Source organism: Oncorhynchus tshawytscha, linkage group LG22 (assembly GCF_018296145.1).
Source record: "Oncorhynchus tshawytscha isolate Ot180627B linkage group LG22, Otsh_v2.0, whole genome shotgun sequence".
Taxonomy (NCBI): domain Eukaryota; kingdom Metazoa; phylum Chordata; class Actinopteri; order Salmoniformes; family Salmonidae; genus Oncorhynchus; species Oncorhynchus tshawytscha.
In genome coordinates this window covers 24,919,691-24,938,087 of record NC_056450.1, presented here as the reverse complement: position 1 = coordinate 24,938,087, position 18,397 = coordinate 24,919,691, and the positions used below count along the sequence as shown (strand labels likewise).

The 18,397-nt window shown below is 47.0% G+C and overlaps 1 protein-coding gene across 4 annotated transcripts in view; it reads left to right on the top strand.

Moving 5' to 3' along the window:
• Positions 1-16,741, top strand: part of LOC112222175 (nuclear receptor coactivator 3) — a 112,430-nt gene extending 95,689 nt beyond the window's left edge. For all 4 annotated transcript variants that reach the window (XM_024384847.2, XM_024384846.2, XM_024384849.2 and 1 more), the window contains 18 exons: positions 2,372-2,472; positions 2,580-2,754; positions 6,689-6,871; positions 7,071-7,157; positions 8,992-9,132; positions 9,387-9,534; positions 10,090-10,622; positions 10,778-11,859; positions 12,052-12,169; positions 12,306-12,479; positions 12,632-12,862; positions 13,032-13,137; positions 13,290-13,788; positions 13,870-13,971; positions 14,129-14,363; positions 14,686-14,863; positions 14,963-15,155; positions 15,804-16,741. In XM_024384847.2, the coding sequence (XP_024240615.1) occupies positions 2,372-2,472; positions 2,580-2,754; positions 6,689-6,871; positions 7,071-7,157; positions 8,992-9,132; positions 9,387-9,534; positions 10,090-10,622; positions 10,778-11,859; positions 12,052-12,169; positions 12,306-12,479; positions 12,632-12,862; positions 13,032-13,137; positions 13,290-13,788; positions 13,870-13,971; positions 14,129-14,363; positions 14,686-14,863; positions 14,963-15,155; positions 15,804-15,815 (4,298 nt within the window). In that variant the 3' untranslated portion in view covers positions 15,816-16,741. The remainder of the gene's footprint in view (positions 1-2,371; positions 2,473-2,579; positions 2,755-6,688; positions 6,872-7,070; positions 7,158-8,991; positions 9,133-9,386; positions 9,535-10,089; positions 10,623-10,777; positions 11,860-12,051; positions 12,170-12,305; positions 12,480-12,631; positions 12,863-13,031; positions 13,138-13,289; positions 13,789-13,869; positions 13,972-14,128; positions 14,364-14,685; positions 14,864-14,962; positions 15,156-15,803) is intronic.
• Positions 16,742-18,397: the final 1,656 nt, after the last annotated feature.

Here is an 18,397-nt window from a genome sequence, read left to right as displayed (position 1 = left end):
ATTGCCAACAAAGGGTATATAACAAAGTATTGAGATAAACTTTTGTCATTGACCAAATACTTATTTTCCACCATAATTTGCAAATTAATTAATTAAAAATCCTACATTGTGATTTCCTGGATTTTTTTTTTTCATTTTGTCCATCATAGTTGAAGTGTACCTATGATGAAAATTACAGGCCTCTCTCATATTTTTAAGTGGGAGAACTTACACAATTGGTGGCTGACTAAATGCTTTTTTGCCCCACTGTATGTTATCCACGGAGGAACTAACCTCACGACGGAAGTACTCTTTAAGTATTGGACCAGTCGTACGTGGTGTGATCGTGGTTAATGATTCTAATAATTTTCCTCCTGAATGGAGGATTCTATTTATTAGTGACATGTGTTAACCATTGGAAGAGTGCACTGGAGATTCCCTTCCACATGTTGCACTCTGAGTGACTCCTATGTCGCTATTGTCAAGGGTAATTTGATTGGTTAGGTCTCTAACCTTCTTACTGATTGTAGCTAGACTGACTGTTGCTGGTATTGGTACTGGTGCTCAAAGGGACCAGTTATCCTACCGATTTATTCTGAAATATTATACTACCGGAACACATGATTGGAGCATTGTACTAGTTGTATTGTAGTTGAACCTACACATGGCAAGGACTGATTATTGTTGCCATTTGTATTGGAGGTGGACAAGTCCACTGGACTTCCTTTACGACCAGTGTGGTACACCTCAGTACTATCTTAGATGTGTTCTAAGATAATCCCTGTCTCGGGGTCTGTCTGCTCCTCACTGTTCTCATAGGGGAGTTTACTAGATTTGATTTATGCTCTGGTGGCCTCGTACGGTGTTGTCCGTAGTCTCGACCCCCCCACCGGCCTCGATGAGGCTCATCATGGGTCTGGGCTACTATTCCCCCCTTTGTGTCTCCGGACCCCCCCCCCACCAGCGGGTGGTGTTGGTGTCCGAGGCGCAAACGAAAACACTGCCATTTCCCACCTGGACAAAAGGAACACCTATGTGAGAATGCTATTCATTGACTACAGCTCATCGTTCAACACCATAGTTCACTCAAAGCTCATCACAAAGCGAAGGACCCTGGCACAAAAGACCTCCCTCTGCAACTGGATCCTGGACTTCCTGACGGGCCACCCCCAGGTGGTAAGGATAGGTAACAACACATCCACCACACTGAACCTCAACACAAGGGCCCCTCAGGGGTGCGTGCTCAGTACCCTCCTGTACTCCCTGTTCCCTCATGACAAGCACGACTCCAACACCATCATTAAGTTTGCTGATGACACAACAGTGGTAGGCCTGATCACTGACAACGATGAGACAGCCTATAGGGAGGAGGTCAGAGACCTGACCGTGTGGTGCCAGGACAACAACCTCTTCCTCAATGTGATCAAGACAAAGAAGATGAATGTGGACTACAGGAAAAGGAGGACGGAGCACAGCCCCATTCTCATCGACGGGGCTGTAGTGGAGCAGGTTGAAAGCTTCAAGTTCCTTGGCGTCCACATCACCACCAAACTAACATGGTCTAAGCAAACTTAGACAGTCATGAAGAAGGCACGACAAAACCTATTCCCCCTCAGGAGACTGAAAAGATTTGGCATGGCTCCTCAAATCCTCAAAATGTTTTACAGCTGCACCATCGAGAGCATCCTGACCAGTTGCATCACTACCTGATATGGCAACTGCTCGGCCTCCGACTGCAAGGCACTACAGAGGGTAGTGCAAATGGCCCAGTACATCACCGGGGCCCAGCTTCCTGCCATCCAGGATCTCTATACCAGGTGGTGTCAGAGGAAGGCCCTAAAAATTGTCAACGACTCCAAACACCCTAGTCATAGAATGTTCTCTCAGCTTCCGCACGTCAAGCGGTATTGGAGTGCCAAGTCTAGGTCCAAGAGGCTTCTAAACAGCTTCTACCCCTAAGCCATAAGACTCCTGAACAGCTAATCAAATGCCCCCCCACCCATCTTGCTGCTACTCTCTGGCTACTCTCTGTTATTACCTATGCATTGTCACTTTAATAACTCTACCTACATGTACGTAATTACCTCGACACCGGAGCCCCCGCACATTGACACATTGACACGTTGACTCTGTACCGGTTCCCTCTGTATATAGCCCCGCTATTGTTATTTACTGCTGCTCTTTAATTATTTGTTATTCTTATCGCTTACATTTTGGGGGGTATTTTCTTAAAACTGCATTGTTGGTTAAGGGCTTGTAAGTAAGCATTTCACTGTAAGGTCTACACCTGCCCATGTGATAAATGTGAATAATAATCATTTGATTTGATTTTGGTACTGTGTACTTGATTGTAGAGTCAGGCATATCTGACTGTACTATCTCCTCCGTTCAGGCAAAGCGTCCTCCAATGATGACGATGTACAGAAGTCGGACGTGTCCTCCACGGGACAGGGGGTCATAGACAAAGACCACCTCGGGCCGCTTCTGCTTCAGGTGAGATCAAAGGTCACTACTCTCCTTTTTGATTGGCTGGCTGTGCTGACTCTGGCCTCTTATTGGCCTTTGTACTGACTGTTCATGTGTTTTCCCTCTTTCCTCAGGCCCTGGATGGTTTTCTGTTTGTGGTGAACCGGGAGGGCAGCATAGTGTTTGTGTCTGACAACGTGACCCAGTACCTGCAGTACAAACAGGAGGAGCTCATCAACACTTCCGTCTACAACATCCTCCATGAGGACGACAGGGAGGAGTTCCACAAGAACCTGCCCAAGACCAATGGTACCACACACACACACACACACACACACACACACACACACACACACACACACTGTGACCCACCTGCTCACACACAGAGAGCTAGTGCTAAGCAGACAGAGCGTGGCAGAGCTGTCAGTCACACTCAGTGGGCCAGACAGTGTAAAACAGGCCTGTGTTATATTCAGATATCATGGCAGCCATCTGGAAACTACTCACAACTGAATAATGCACCTCTGCACTTCCCCAGCTTTCATTCTCTGTGTGTGTGTGTCTATTTATAAAGCTGATTAATTATGGATACGGGTGCTCAGCTGAACCTGCTCCCCGATTTTACTCCCCAGCAGTGGCAGCGGCTCCAAAGTGTCATCATCTCTCTCTCTCTGTGTTTTGTACTTCCTGTCTTTTTCACCTATTCTCTTGTCTATTTTTATACTTAACTTAGTGTTGAATAATGTGGTTGGTAGGACTCTAGTTTCTTTCTTTTGCTTTTGCTTTCCCTTTCTCTATATTTCTTTTGTATTCTCTCTCCACCCTGCACCTCTCCCCCATCATTATCTCTGACCCCGTGAATGAAATACGCTCTCTCTGCACATTGCTGTGAGATGACCACTGACCACTCAACTGGGGCTTCAACTGGGGCTTCACACACACACACACACACACACACACACACACACACACACACACACACACACACACACACACACACACACATTTTCTCTCACTTACACAATCCCCTGTGTGTGTATAGGGGGTGGGGATGTTTTTGTTTCTTGTGCGTGTGTGTTTTCTCCCTGAATCGACCCCTCTGTCCAGACTAAGTGCTGGTTAATTGTGTCTGAGGGGAAATGCCGGGCCTCACGGCCAGGCGGTGTTGTTGTCTCCATCAGGCTGGAGAAAGGATCCTAACGGTTTAAGACCTTGTTAAATCATCTCTCAGTATCAGTTAGAAACCCCCATGCCCTAGGGCCCCTTCTCTGTACAGACACATGTTCCCTCCCTTCACCTGCCCTGTCAGAAACAGACAGACTGGAGGCCTTCGTCCCTGATAAGGCATCAGACAGACTGGAGGCCTTGGTCGCTGATAAGGCATCAGACAGACTGGAGGACTTGGTCCCTGATAAGACATCAGACAGACTGGAGGACTTGGTCCCTGATAAGACATCAGACAGACTGGAGGACCTTGTCCCTGATAAGGCTTCAGCCAAACCTTGGGGGAGACTGGGGCCCTGTTCCAAACCTTCCTCTCTCATGTCTTAATCTTTGGTCTCACATGACTGAATAGGAGAGAGGCCATGTAATGGAACCTGTGCTATTTTAACACCTTTTTAGTTGTGTTTGTGTCAGACAAGAAAGCATGTAGGATGGATGCTAAAAATATGTTCACAGGGCCTACAGTAGGATCTCTCTCTTTGAAGTTTAGTTGAGCACCCCTCCCCCACCCCATCCCCTTTCTTGTGAAAGTGACCCTCTGGGTGGCTGTGCTCTGATGAGGAGTCAGGGCCCAAATCAGGATAGATGGCTGGGTGTACCTGCCTACCTGGCTGCTCTGCTCCCCTCTTGCCCCCAGCAGATGCACAGGGCTGCAGAGATATTGGAAATCGACACTTCAGCTACATTAATCCCATGGTCCATTTAGCCAGGAATCAGAACGAGAGGGGATACTTCTACTTTTAGATTTAAGAAGGAAAGTAGTAATACTCTAGCAAGCAGGGCTGATTCATCTGTCACGTGTGTTGTGTGTGCGTGTTGGTGTCCCGATATTTGAACGATTTAGAAGATTACACAATGCATCTTTCTTGAATGAATCTCATATCATGTTTGTCTCTGGTTGTGCCGTGTGTCCTTGTTGTATTCTCCGACTGCAAGTCGCTCCGGATAAGCGTGTAAGCTAAATTATGTAATGTTATGTGTGACACTGACTAAATATGTTTGTGCGTATACTGACACACACAGAGTTTGTCAGTATACTGTACATACTTTAGGTCTGGGGCTCTCTATCCGTGTCCCATCCTATAACTGGATGTACTGATGCCTCTCTTTAATGAGGAATGCGATTGTTTTTCTTGAGTGTTTTGGTAAGTTTGTATACAGTGCCTTCAGAAAATATTCACACCCCTTGACTTTTTCCACATTTAGTTGTGTTACAGCCGTATTAATATGAAATTCATTATATTGCAAAAATCATTTTTGGTCACTGACCAACAATACCCCATAATGTCAAAGTGGAATTATGTTTTTCAACATTTTTACAATTAGTAAAAGATTTTATGCTGAAATGTGTTGAGTCAATAAGTATTCAACCCCTTTCGGAAAGGCTAAATAAGTTCAGGGGTAAAATTTGCATAACAAGTCACATAATAAGTTGCATGGACTCATTCTGTGTGCAATAATAGTGTTAACATCTCTGTACCCCACACATACAATTATCTGTAAGGTCCCTCAGTTGAGCAGTGAATTTCAAACACAGATTCAACGACAAAGACCAGAGAGGTTTTCCAATGCCTCGCAAAGGGCACATATTGGAACATTGGATTTTAAATTAACATTGAATATCCCTTTGAGCATGGTGAATTTATTAATGACACCTTGGATGGTGTATCAATACACCCAGGCACTTCAAATATACAGGTGTCCTTCCTAACTCAGTTGCTCGGAGAGGAAGGAAACCGCTCAGGGATTTCACCATAAGCCCAATCAATCAATCAATCAATTGTATTTATAAAGCCCTTTTTACATAAGCCGATGTCACAAAGTGCTATACAGAAACCCAGCCTAAAACCCCAAACAGCAAGCAATGCAGATGTAGAAGCACGATGGCTAGGAAAAACTCCCTAGAAAGGCAGGAACCTAGGAAGAAACCTAGAGAGGAACCAGGCTCTGAGGGGTGGCCAGGCCTCTTCTGGCTGTGCCGGGTTGAGATTATAACAGAACATGGCTAAGATGTTCAAATGTTCATAGATGACCAGTGGGGTCAAATAATAATAATAATAATAATTGCAGTGTTTGCAGAGGTTGCAACAGGTCAGCACTGGTGACTTTGGTGACTAATGGTGACTTTTAAACAGAGTTTAATGGCTGTGATAGGAGAAAACGGAGGATGGATCAACAACATTGTAGTACTAACCTAATTGGCAGAGTGAAAAGAAGGAAGCCTGTACAGAATACAAATATTCCAAAACATACGTCCTGTTTGCAACAAGGAACTAAAGTAATACTGAAAAAAATGTGGCAAGCAATTAACGTTTTGTCCTGAATATAAAGTGTTATGTTTGGGGCAAATCCAATGCAATATATTACTGAGTACCACTCTTCATATTTTCAAGCATGGTGGTGGCTGCATCATGTTATGGTTATGTTTGTAATCGTTAAGGACTGGGGAGATCTTCAGGATAAAAAAGAAATGGAATGGCGTTAAGTACAGGCAAAATCCTAGAGGAAAAGCTTGTTCAGTCTGTTTTCCACCAGACACTGGGAGATGAATTTACCTTTCAGCAGGACAATAACCTAAAACACAAGGCCAAATCTACACTGGACTTACCCAGAAAGACTCACAACTGTAATCTCTGCCAAAGGTGCTTCTACAAAATATTGACTCGGGGGTATGAATCCTTATGTAAATTAAACATTTGCTAAAATTTCTAAAAACATGTTTTCACTTTATCATCATTGAAAGGGAAGGGGGATACCTAGTCAGTTGTATGGAGTATTGTGTGTAGATGGGTGAGAGAAAAAAAATCAATTGAATCCATTTTGAATTCTGGCTGTGTGTGGAATAAGTCAAAGGGTGTGAATACTTTCTGAAGGCATCGTGTTTGTATTCTATAGTATTTTGTAAATTGTGTGCCTGCAGGGCTCCCTTGTAAAAGAGACATTGGTCTCAATGAGACTCCTTGTTAAAATATTTGTATATACTACATGTATATTGATGTGTATGTCTCGTCCTCCACAGTTAATGGAGTGTCCTGGGGTGGGGAGGCGCCACGTCAGAAGAGCCACACCTTCACCTGTCGCATGCTGGTCAAGTTTGGCCACACCCACGGACCTGTGGAGGAGGGACCAGGAGGGCCACGCTACGAGACCATGCAATGCTTCGCCTTGACCCAGCCCAAGGCCATGATCGAAGAGGGGGAAGGTACGGACACCCGCACACACAGACAGACTGCGACATACAAACATACAATCTTACACACACAAACACACAACACACACACAAACACACAACACGCACACAATATCATACACACACCTGACACATACACACACACACACACACACAAACCCAAACTTAATGTATGTGCATGTGTAGCTAAACTATTTCCCTTCTTCCTTAGACCTGCAGTCGTGTATGATCTGTGTGGCCCGTCGTGTGACTGCTGTAGAGAGAACAGAGAGCTTCAACACCCGGCACGAGCTCTCAGGTGAGACTGACCAGAACACAATTGATGTTTTTGACTTGTGTTGCAAACCTGGTTGCAGAGTTTGATTTAATGAAGCCTTGTGTGTACAAAAATGGTACAATATCCTTAAATACAGTGCCTTGCGAAAGTATTCGGCCCCCTTGAACTTTGCGACATTTTGCCACATTTCAGGCTTCAAACATAAAGATATAAAACTGTATATTTTTGTGAAGAATCACAACAAGTGGGACACAATCATGAAGTGGAACGACATTTATTGGATATTTCAAACTTTTTTAACAAATCAAAAACTGAAAAATTGGGCGTGCAAAATTATTCAGCCCCTTTACTTTCAGTGGAGCAAACTCTCTCCAGAAGTTCAGTGAGGATCTCTGAATGTTCCAATGTTGACCTAAATGACTAATGATGATAAATACAATCCACCTGTGTGTAATCAAGTCTCCGTATAAATGCACCTGCACTGTGATAGTCTCAGAGGTCCGTTAAAAGCGCAGAGAGCATCATGAAGAACAAGGAACACACCAGGCAGGTCCGAGATACTGTTGTGAAGAAGTTTAAAGCCGGATTTGGATACAAAAAGATTTCCCAAGCTTTAAACATCCCAAGGAGCACTGTGCAAGCGATAATATTGAAATTGAAGGAGTATCAGACCACTGCAAATCTACCAAGACCTGGCCGTCCCTCTAAACTTTCAGCTCATACAAGGAGAAGACTGATCAGAGATGCAGCCAAGAGGCCCATGATCACTCTGGATGAACTGCAGAGATCTACAGCTGAGGTGGGAGACTCTGTCCATAGGACAACAATCAGTCATATATTGCACAAATCTGGCCTTTATGGAAGAGTGGCAAGAAGAAAGACATTTCTTAAAGATATCCATAAAAAGTGTCGTTTAAAGTTTGCCACAAGCCACCTGGGAGACACACCAAACATGTGGAAGAAGGTGCTCTGGTCAGATGAAACCAAATTGAACTTTTTGGCAACAATGCAAAACGTTATGTTTGGCGTAAAAGCAACACAGCTCTTCACACTGAACACACCATCCACACTGTCAAACATGGTGGTGGCAGCATCATGGTTTGGGCCTGCTTTTCTTCAGCAGGGACAGGGAAGATGGTTAAAATTGATGGGAAGATGGATGGAGCCAAATACAGGACCATTCTGGAAGAAAACCTGATGGAGTCTGCAAAAGACCTGAGACTGGGAAGGAGCTTTGTCTTCCAACAAGACAAGGATCCAAAACATAAAGCAAAATCTACAATGGAATGGTTCAAAAATAAACATATCCAGGTGTTAGAATGGCCAAGTCAAAGTCCAGACCTGAATCCAATCGAGAATCTGTGGAAAGAACTGAAAACTGCTGTTCACAAATGCTCTCCATCCAACCTCACTGAGCTCGAGCTGTTTTGCAAGGAGGAATGGGAAAAATGTCAGTCTCTCGATGTGCAAAACTGATAGAGACATACCCCAAGCGACTTACAGCTGTAATCGCAGCAAAAGGTGGCGCTACAAAGTATTAACTTAAGGGGGCTGAATAATTTTGCACGCCCAATTTTTCAGTTTTTGATTTGTTAAAAAAGTTTGAAATATCAAATAAATGTCGTTCCACTTCATGATTGTGTCCCACTTGTTGTTGATTCTTCACAAAAAAATACAGTTTTATATCTTTATGTTTGAAGCCTGAAATGTGGCAAAAGGTTGCAAAGTTCAAGGGGGCCGAATACTTTCGCAAGGCACTGTAGGTATATACATTTACAAAAAACTTGCACAATATCTTTCAATAGGTATATACTATCTATGCTCCACAATCTCCAGCTCCTCTTCTTCCCTCCAGGTAAGCTGATCCAGATAGACCAGAACTCGCTGCGTGCGTCAATGCGTCCTGGCTGGGAGGATCTGCTGAGGCGCTGTATCCAGATGTTCCTACAGCACAGTGACGGACAACCCTGGTCCCACAAACGCCATTATCACGAGGGTACGCCCACACACACACCTGTACCAATACACACACCTGTTATACGCAGTCGCACATGCATATGGTACCTGTCCCAAAACACACAAACCTGTTCCAAAACACACATACCTGTCCAAAAACACGCATGAATGGCATCACTAAGAGACATTTCTGTCATGATACCACCAACCCTATACCTCTTCTTTGATATATATTTCACTTCCATATCTTGATATGAACCCATTGTATTTGCCCCCTTGTCCTTGGCCCAACAGCTTTCCTACAGGGTCACGCTGAGACCCCCCTGTACCGTTTTTCTCTCTCGGACGGCACCCCTGTCACGGCCCAGACCAAGAGTAAGCTGTATCGCCACCCCATGAGCAACGAGGCCCAGGGCTTCATATCCACCCACCTGCTACAGAGGTACACACACACACCTTCTGAGGTCGAAAACAAGTTATACACATTCTTGCTACCTTTGCAAGACACAGAGTACACACACACAGACACACACACAGCTGAGGGAACTGATGCCTACTGATATCCACAACATCCTCCCTATACTTGGCAGATAGCTCTGATGGCTTGTATAGATAGATGCTTCACAGTGGAGAATGCCCACAGGCCACCTGGTGGTTTTGTTCCATTCTCAGTAAAAGGAATTTATACAATTATTGTGCTTGACAAGTCTCAAAAAACACTTGGAAGAAGTAAGGTTGTGTAGTGAATTGAAGAGCACCTCGTTCTCATTGTGAATAGATAGTCTTTTCCCATTAACATCTTTTTTTATTCTTTAAATTACTTTCTTCAGTGTGTATGTACTTCAGTTCCATCTTCTGACTATTCAAGAGACTCTTCTGGTAGACTGGATCTGAGCGTTTACAAGAGTAGAGCGCCAAGGATGTCATAATAACCTTACTTCTCTCACATGCTCTTTTCTCCTCCTGCTCCTTCTCACCTCCTCATCCTCTCTTCCAGGGAGCAGCATGGCTATCGCTCTGCCCAGGGCGGGGGCATGATGCCAGGGCCTATGAGGCAGCAGGGCATGGGGGGCCCCAACCCCAACGCCCAGATGAACATGCCCCCTGGTGGAGGTATGGGGGGTATGAACCGGGGCTACGGGCCCATGAACGAACAGAGCCACATGGGACAGATGGGAGGGGGTTCAATGTACGGAGGGAATGGAGGTGGTGGTGGCGGCAGGGGAGGCATGGGCAACAGAATGATGCAGATGAATCAGATGAATCAGTTGAACCAGATGGGCCAGATGAATCAGATGGGTCATCAGATGAACCACACAGGTCCAGGGAACCACCCTGGCATGCAGCAACATCAGCACCCCCAGCAGCCACATCAGCAGCCCCCCTTCCAGAGCAGTGGGGGGTATGGACTGGGGGGTATGAACAGCCCCTTGGGGAGTCCCCGGATGATTGGCCCCCAGCAGGGGCTCCTGATGTCCCCCCGAAACCGAGGCAGCCCCAAGATGGGTGCCAGTCAGTATTCACCTGGAGGTACGTCAATCAGGGGGGTACACTATAACTTTGCATAGTTTTGCTGTGCTTCATAAAACACAAGATGATCAATCTTAGGTGTTTGCATTTTTTTTAAATGTTTTTGGTTTGTAGAAGATGTAGTACAGTTTCTAACCGTTTTGTTTCTGTCCCAGACATGCACTCCCCCATGGGCCCTCATGGAGGAGGAGGTAGCACCTCTTTCTCCAGCAGCTCCCTCAACGCCCTGCAGGCCATCAGCGAGGGGGTCGGGAGCTCCCTCCCCTCCACCCTCACCTCTCCCTCCCCGGCCAACAAACCAGACAGCTCCCCCAGCGTCCACTCCTCCTCTCAGTCCACCCAGCCCAGTCACCCTGCCAAATCCGGCCCGGATGACTCCAAAAGCCCAACAGGAGGCCTGGGTCCTGCGCCCAGCGTGCACCCCCTCCACCAACACCATCACCACCACCCACACCACCAGTCCGAGAGCTCCGGAGACAGGTTGGACAGCCAGGCCCCGGCAGACAGCAAGGAGCCCAGAGAGGGGGCCATCGAGGCTGGGGTGAGCTCAGAACCTACCCGGAGAGTCCCAGACGGTAAGGGCCATAAGAAGCTGCTGCAGCTGCTGACCTCCCCCACTGAGGAGCTGGGGTTAGGGGGAACTGGCTCTGCCTTGCCCTCTATACCTCCCCCACCAGGCAGCAGCAACACCCCAGCAGGGTCCGACACTAAGGACCCCACAGGAAGCATTTCCAGCCCTTCCTCTACTGGAGTATCCTCCTCTTCCTCAGCCTCCACCAATCAGGGCCAGGCATCGGGCACGGCTCTGGCCAATGCTCTGGCCTCTGCCCACTACACGGCGTCGCTGCAGGAGAAGCACAAGATCCTCCACAAGCTGCTGCAGAACAGCAACACACCTGATGAGGTGGCCAAGATCACAGCCGAGGCCACTGGCAAGGTGACCCTGGGTGGCCAGGAAGTCCCAGGGGAGGTGGGGGCTGGAGGAGCAGGAGGAGTGACAGAGCCTAAGGAAGAGCAGCACAGCCCCAAGAAGGAGAAGACCCACGCGCTCCTCCACTACCTCCTCAACAAGGATGATACTAAAGAGCCAGTGGATGTGAAACCCAAGCCTGAGGAGCTGGAAGGAAAGGGGCCCCCAGGAGCCACTGCTGCCCCCCCACCCAGAGGCCCTGGCGCTGGACCCGGCCCAACAGCTGAACACCCAGAGAGCAAGATCAAGTCAGAGCCGCCTGATGAGGTAACCACACAGTGTGGTGGTCAGATCATTACATTACTGGTAGATTATTACAATTTCATGAGTATACCTACTAATAAACACGTTGCCCATTGGCCTTCACTTTGAACATTTTCATTACTATGAAGTGCTTAACCTCTGTAGGTTGTGTGATACTGTGTTGTTGCTGATACATGTGTATCTATCTCTTCCCAGTTGGACAACCTGGAGTCCATCCTGGGAGGTTTGAGGGGTTCTGGCTCTGAGTTCTACCCCGAGCAGGGAGGAGGAGGAGGGAACAAGGCCCAGGGTTGCCTCGACGAGAACCTGCAAGGTAGGACTATTCACATTGAGCGTGTTGATGAAAAACATTTTAGGCCTAGCTGAAAAAGTAACCTCCTCAGAGAATCTGGACACCAGACTAACATGTACCTGTTCTATCTGCTGTGTCCCTCTGGGTGTGTGTTCAGGGAGTCCGGGGATGGCCCCTGGCCCACGAGGGCCCTTCCAGAGGGCCATGTCAGCAGACGCCAAGCCTGGAGTGGTGGGGAGGCGCCCCATGCTCATCAAACAAGAGAACATGATGGGCAGCCCAGAAGGATACCCAGGGAACATGGGTGTTTGTCCGCGAGGCGTTGGAACAAGTAACTTATTTAGTTATTTCACTCTCTTTCATGCACTGACATTTGTCTTTCCTCTGTCTTGCTCTTTCCCCTACTATCTAAGTCTGGGTTTCAGTCTGTGTCATTGCTGCTTTGAAAAAAGAGCTCATCTGTGTGTGTTTTGTGTCCCCCAGGGCCGATGAACAGGGGCATGGGGGTTTCCCAGCGCTCTCCCATGGGGGGGTCAGGGGATTGGGGGATGCCCCGCTCCTGCGCCAGCCCCGTGGGCTCAGCCGGTCACCCCTCCATGAGCCGTCCTGGCATGGACTACAACTCCAAAGGCATGATGGGAGGGCCCATGGTGGGAAGGTCCAACAGTGTTCCTGGCACCAGATCCATGCTGCAGCAACAGCTAATGGACATGGGTACGTGTCTGTGTGTGTGGGTGTGCGTTAGTCCATAAAATGAAGATGGCGGATGTAATCGCTGGGATGTCTTGCTTGTGTCGGTCTGTATGCACGTGTCTATATGTATATGTAATCTGTATTGATTCTGAGATAGAATATCTGGTTAATGTGTGTTGTGTGTGTGCAGGAGGTTCTGGTGAGATGGGGATGAGTCCGTTCGGTCAGCAGGTCCAGCCCAACCAGTCTCCGTCCTGGTCTGACAGTGTGATGGGTATGGAGGGAAACCACAGCAGGTAAACTAACCCTGTTGCCCTCCATTAAAATGCACTGACCCCTGCTCTTATATCTAAATAATAGTTTTAATAATATATGATTTACACCAGGACAATTGGCAGCCAATGCCATTATGTCATACAATTAACGGTTCTCCGTGCGTGTGTTTCAGGCGTCAGTTTGGAAACGCCCTGGATGAGCTCCTGGCTCCGCCCACCACCAGCGAGGGCCAGAGTGATGAGCGGGCGCTGCTGGACCAGCTGGACTCTCTGCTCAACAACACGGACGGCATCGCACTGGAGGAGATCGACCGGGCCCTGGGCATCCCCGACTTGGTCAGCCAGGGCCAGGGGCCAGAGCAGCATGGTGAGCCCTTCCCCGGCCAGGATCCTTCCATAGTGCTGGAGCAGAAGCCTCTGTATGGCCAGGGCTACCCCGGACCCCCCTCAATGGCCATGCAGTCAGCCTACGGGGGGAGCCCTATGCAGGGCCAGCCCCAACAGGGGGGCTTCGGCCCCATGCTCTCCCAGATGGGCCCAGGGGGCAGCTTCCCAGGGATGGGAGGCATGGGGGGTATGGGTCACCCCCGTGCTAACATGATGAGACCCAGGATGATGAGCGCCACCAAACCCATGAGGCTCCAGCTGGCGCAGAGACTACAGGGCCAACAGGTAGGAGACACAGACACAGACAGACTGATAAACTCACACAGGACTTTATGCTGACAGCTTATTCTTTCCTCCCTCCCTCAGTTTATGAGTCAGACTCGGCAGGGGATGGCCATGAAGATGGAGAACCCTGGAGCAGGCAACCCTGGCTTGAGGCCGGGTATGCAGCCTAGCATGGGAGGACAGGTAGGCACTCCCCTTTCCTCCACACACACACACACACACACACACACACAAACTAGCATATGGGAGCCACTTAGGCATAGCCTTTCCTTGTTGTACAGTACACACAGACATAAATCTAAATACACACACACTCACTATACCCCTTCCCCGTCCCCAGCCTGGCTTCCTGAATGCCCAGATGATGGCCCAGCGTAGCAGGGAGATGGTGACCATGCAGATGAGGAGACAGAGGATGATGATGCTAATGCAACAGCAACAGCAGCAGGCGGCAGCAGTGGCTGCTGCAGGGGGGTTCAGCCCCCCTCCCAACGTCACCGCCCCCGCCGGCATGGACACCCCTATGGGAGGCCCCAACCTGGGCCCCCAGCAGTTTGGCTACGGGGGAAACTATGGTGAGTTTGGGTTTGTTTGACCTGAAGGGCCACAGAGTGTTTCTGCTTCCTAGTGGTGAGTCTTGTACTTACAGTGGGACATGGAATGTGTGTGTGTTTATAATGAACATTTATCATTATTTGACAATGTTGGTAACCTGTTGAATAAAAGTGGTAATGCCCTCAAAGCTGGTGTTTGGAGGATATATTGGCACGGTGCATAACAACACCTGTGCCAATATCCTCCAAACCCTGGCTTTGAAGGCATTATCACTTAATTGGGTGTGGGTGTAGGTGCGTGCTTGCGTTCACATGCCATTGCTTATGTAACATGTTCCTTCAGGTATGGCCCAGCAGGGTGACCCGTCGTTTGGCCCTGCGGGCAGCAGTCCCCCCAGCACCATGATGTCAGGACGCCTGGGTCCTCAGAATCCCATGATGCAACAGCATCCCCAGGGCGGACCCATGTACCAGAGCACTGACATGAAGGGCTGGTCGCAGGGAGGCATGGCCCGTAACAGGTGTGTGTGTAGCAGGGAGGGAGAGAGAAATAACCTACAACAACCAGTGACAACATTCGTAACCAACTAACCCACCTCCTTCCCTCCCTGTCTCTCCAGCTCGTACCCCCAGCAGCAGTTTTCCCAACAGGGCAACCCGGGGCAGCAGCAGTTTGTCCAAACAGGCAACCCAGGACAGTACGGGGGCATGATGATGAATGGGGGCATGCCTTCCAATGGAGGCGGGGGCCATATGGGGCAGATGGGGATGAACCCCATGGTGATGGGACGTATGCCGATGGGGCCTGATCAGGTACACTGCTGTTCTAAATGGTGTGTGTGTGTGTGTGTGTGTGTGTGTGCATGTGTGTGTGTGTGTGTGTGTGTGCACGCATGAACGCACCTACCAGCTCTGTCTCAGGTCAGAATTAGACGTTCATCCATGATTCTCAAATTTCGAAGTTGTTCCAAAAATCTAATTTCTAAGTGTTTAAGGTTAAGTTTAGGCATTAACTCCAAATTGTTAAGGTAAGGGTTAAGGTTTGGTATAGCCTTAAAACAGAAATATAAGAAACAACTTTCTATAGCTGGATTTGAACTTGCAACCTTTGGGATAAGAGGCAGATGCTTACGGTGTGGGGTAGGCTTAAAACAAAGTATCAAAAACAACTTTCTATAGCTCAAACTTGCAACCTTTGGAATCAGAAGCAGATGCTTATGCCAGTCCACCATCCCTGTCCACAACGCCCTAGCAAAACCCAAACCTACTTGAAGGTTGTTGCTCCTAGTGGCCGGTTTCCATGTCATCTCCTGGCGCCCTCAGACATGGATGGATGTCAAAAACTGACTTGTATCATGGGTGACCTAGACTGCACGTACAGTAAGCATGAGTGTTATCAATATTTATGTACTCACACACACAATGTCTCCAAACTAACCCCATTACCTCTCTTCCTTACAGAAATATTGCTGAACCTGAGACAGACGAGTGTGGTGGAACAGAACAGACTCACTGTGATCCTTTCAGAGAGATGAGTGCAGTGATGTGTGTGTGTGTGTGTGTGTGTGTGTGTGTGTGTGTGTGTGTGTGTGTGTGTGTGTGTGTGTGTGTGTGTGTGTGTGTGTGTGTGTGCGTGTGTGTGTGTGTGTAGTACTCTACTCCCACCAGTTGGGGGTGCTGCTCTCTGGACTCGAGGCAAGTGTTGGCAGTCTCACAGCTGGAGGAAAATAGACAGAGGACACACTATTCTACTCTCACTTCTTGTACATGAGACATGCTATGACACACACCAACACACACACCCCAAAACATCCATGTATCTAAAGACACACTGTGACACACAAACACACACACACATACACAAACTGACGGATCGAAATTAGAAGACATCCTCTCTCTCGTGGGATGTGACTACCATCATGCCAAGTTCACCCCTGGCCGTGGGAATTCTCTCTCTGCTTTGGAACGCTATGAGAGAAGACAGTGTTTCCTAGTTCTGGTCCTGGAGGACCACCGTGTATGCAGACCATACATCCCATCCAGTCTCTGAATCCACACTTAATGAATGATATATATAGTCCATTGTTGGAGAAGGTGGGAGTTGATTGTAATCACTGATACATGGTCAGCTATTTTCACATCCTCCTAATGATTAAGATTAGGGAACCCTGATCCTAGATCTGTGGTTAGGGGCAACTTCTACCTCTATAAGCTATATTACTATACTGATGAGCAGACATGTAGTCAATAGCATATAGTCAATTCAGAAGTACAACACCAGTCAAAAGTTTGGACACACCTACTCATTCCAGGGTTTTTCTTTATTTAACACTCTTTTCTGCATTGTAGAACAATAGTGAAGACATCAAAACTATGAAATAACACATATTGAATCATGGAGTAACCAAAAAAAGTGTTAAACAAATCAAATGATATTTTCTATTTGAGATTCTTCAAATTAGCAACCCTTTGAGTTGATGACAGCTTTGCACACTCTTTGCATTCTCTCAACCAGCTTCATGATGTAGTCACCTGGAATGCATTTCAATTAATAGGTGTGCTTTGTTGAAGTCCATTTGTGAACTTCCTTTCCTTCTTAATGCGTTTGAACCAATCAGTTGTGTTGTGACAAGGTAGAGGTGGTATACAGAAGATAGTCCTATTTGGTAAAAGACCAAGTCCATATTATGTTAAAATAAGCTTCACAGAGTTCAAGTAACAGACACATCTCAACATCAACTGTTCAGAGGAGACAGCATAAATTAGGTGTTCATGGTTGAATTTCTGCAAAGAAACCACTACTAAAGGATACCAATAAAAAGAAGAGACTTGCTTGGGCCAATAAACACGAGCAATTGACATTAGACCGGTGGAAATCTGTCCTTTGGTCTGATGAGTCCAAAGGAGGAGGAGAAGGTGTGATGGTGTGGGGTGCTTTGCTGGTGATACTGTCAGTGATTTATTTAGAATTCAAGGTACACTTAACCAGCATGGCTACCACAGCATTCTGCAGCGATACGTCATCCCATCTGATTTGCGCTTAGTGGGACTATCATCTATTTTTCAACAGGACGACTACCCAACACACCTCCAGGCTGTGTAAGGGCTATTTGACCAAGAAGGAGAGGGATTGAGTGCTGCATCAGATGACCTGGCCTCCACAGTCACCCGACCTCAACCCAATTGAGATGGCTTGGGATGAGTTGGACCACAGAGTGAAGGAAAAGCATCCAACAAGTGCTCAGCATATGTGGGAACTCCTACAAGATTGTTGGAAAAGCATTCCAGGTTGGTGAAGCTGGTTGAGAGAATGCCAAGAGTGTGCAAAGCTGTCATCAAGGAAAAGGGTGTCTACTTTGAAGATTCTAAAATATACTTTGATTTGTTTAACACTTTTTTGGTTACTACATGATTCCATATGAGTTATTTCACTGTTATTCTACAAAATAGAAAATAGTACAAATAAAGAAAACCCCTGGAATGAGTAGGTGTGTCCAAACTTTTGACTGGTGCTGTAAGTAATTAAGAGGCAGCATACATACACAGTGGACCTGCAGGAGACTGGGTTAAGGTACGACAGAAATTAATTCTAGGTGGCTGTGATTGCACTTTACGGAAACGCTGTCGTCAAAATGATTGTGGCAATATTTATTGGTCATAGAGGCCTTTACCCAAGAATTAATGCATAACAGCAAATCTTGTTAAGTTTTTATTTTATTTTTGTGTTTGTCAGAGGATGGAGACTATTTTGATTAGAAATGGATTACTGTGACGATCATTATTCTAAATGGTTAACCAATGGAAAGGCAGTAAGCACAGATTTTGTAGAACACTTTCTTCTGCAGTGTGTTGATTATGGGGATGTTAGTGGATGAAAAAGGTTCAGATTATTAAAGTAGATCCTTAAAATGTACTGACCTATTTCAGAGTGCACAGTTACCCTCATATTTATACATCTATTCATAAATGTAAATAAGCATTTTAAAAACGAATGTGTATATTGTATTTTTAAGGAGGAATTTGTAAGATTTACATCTTGGTTACCTCATGGAACA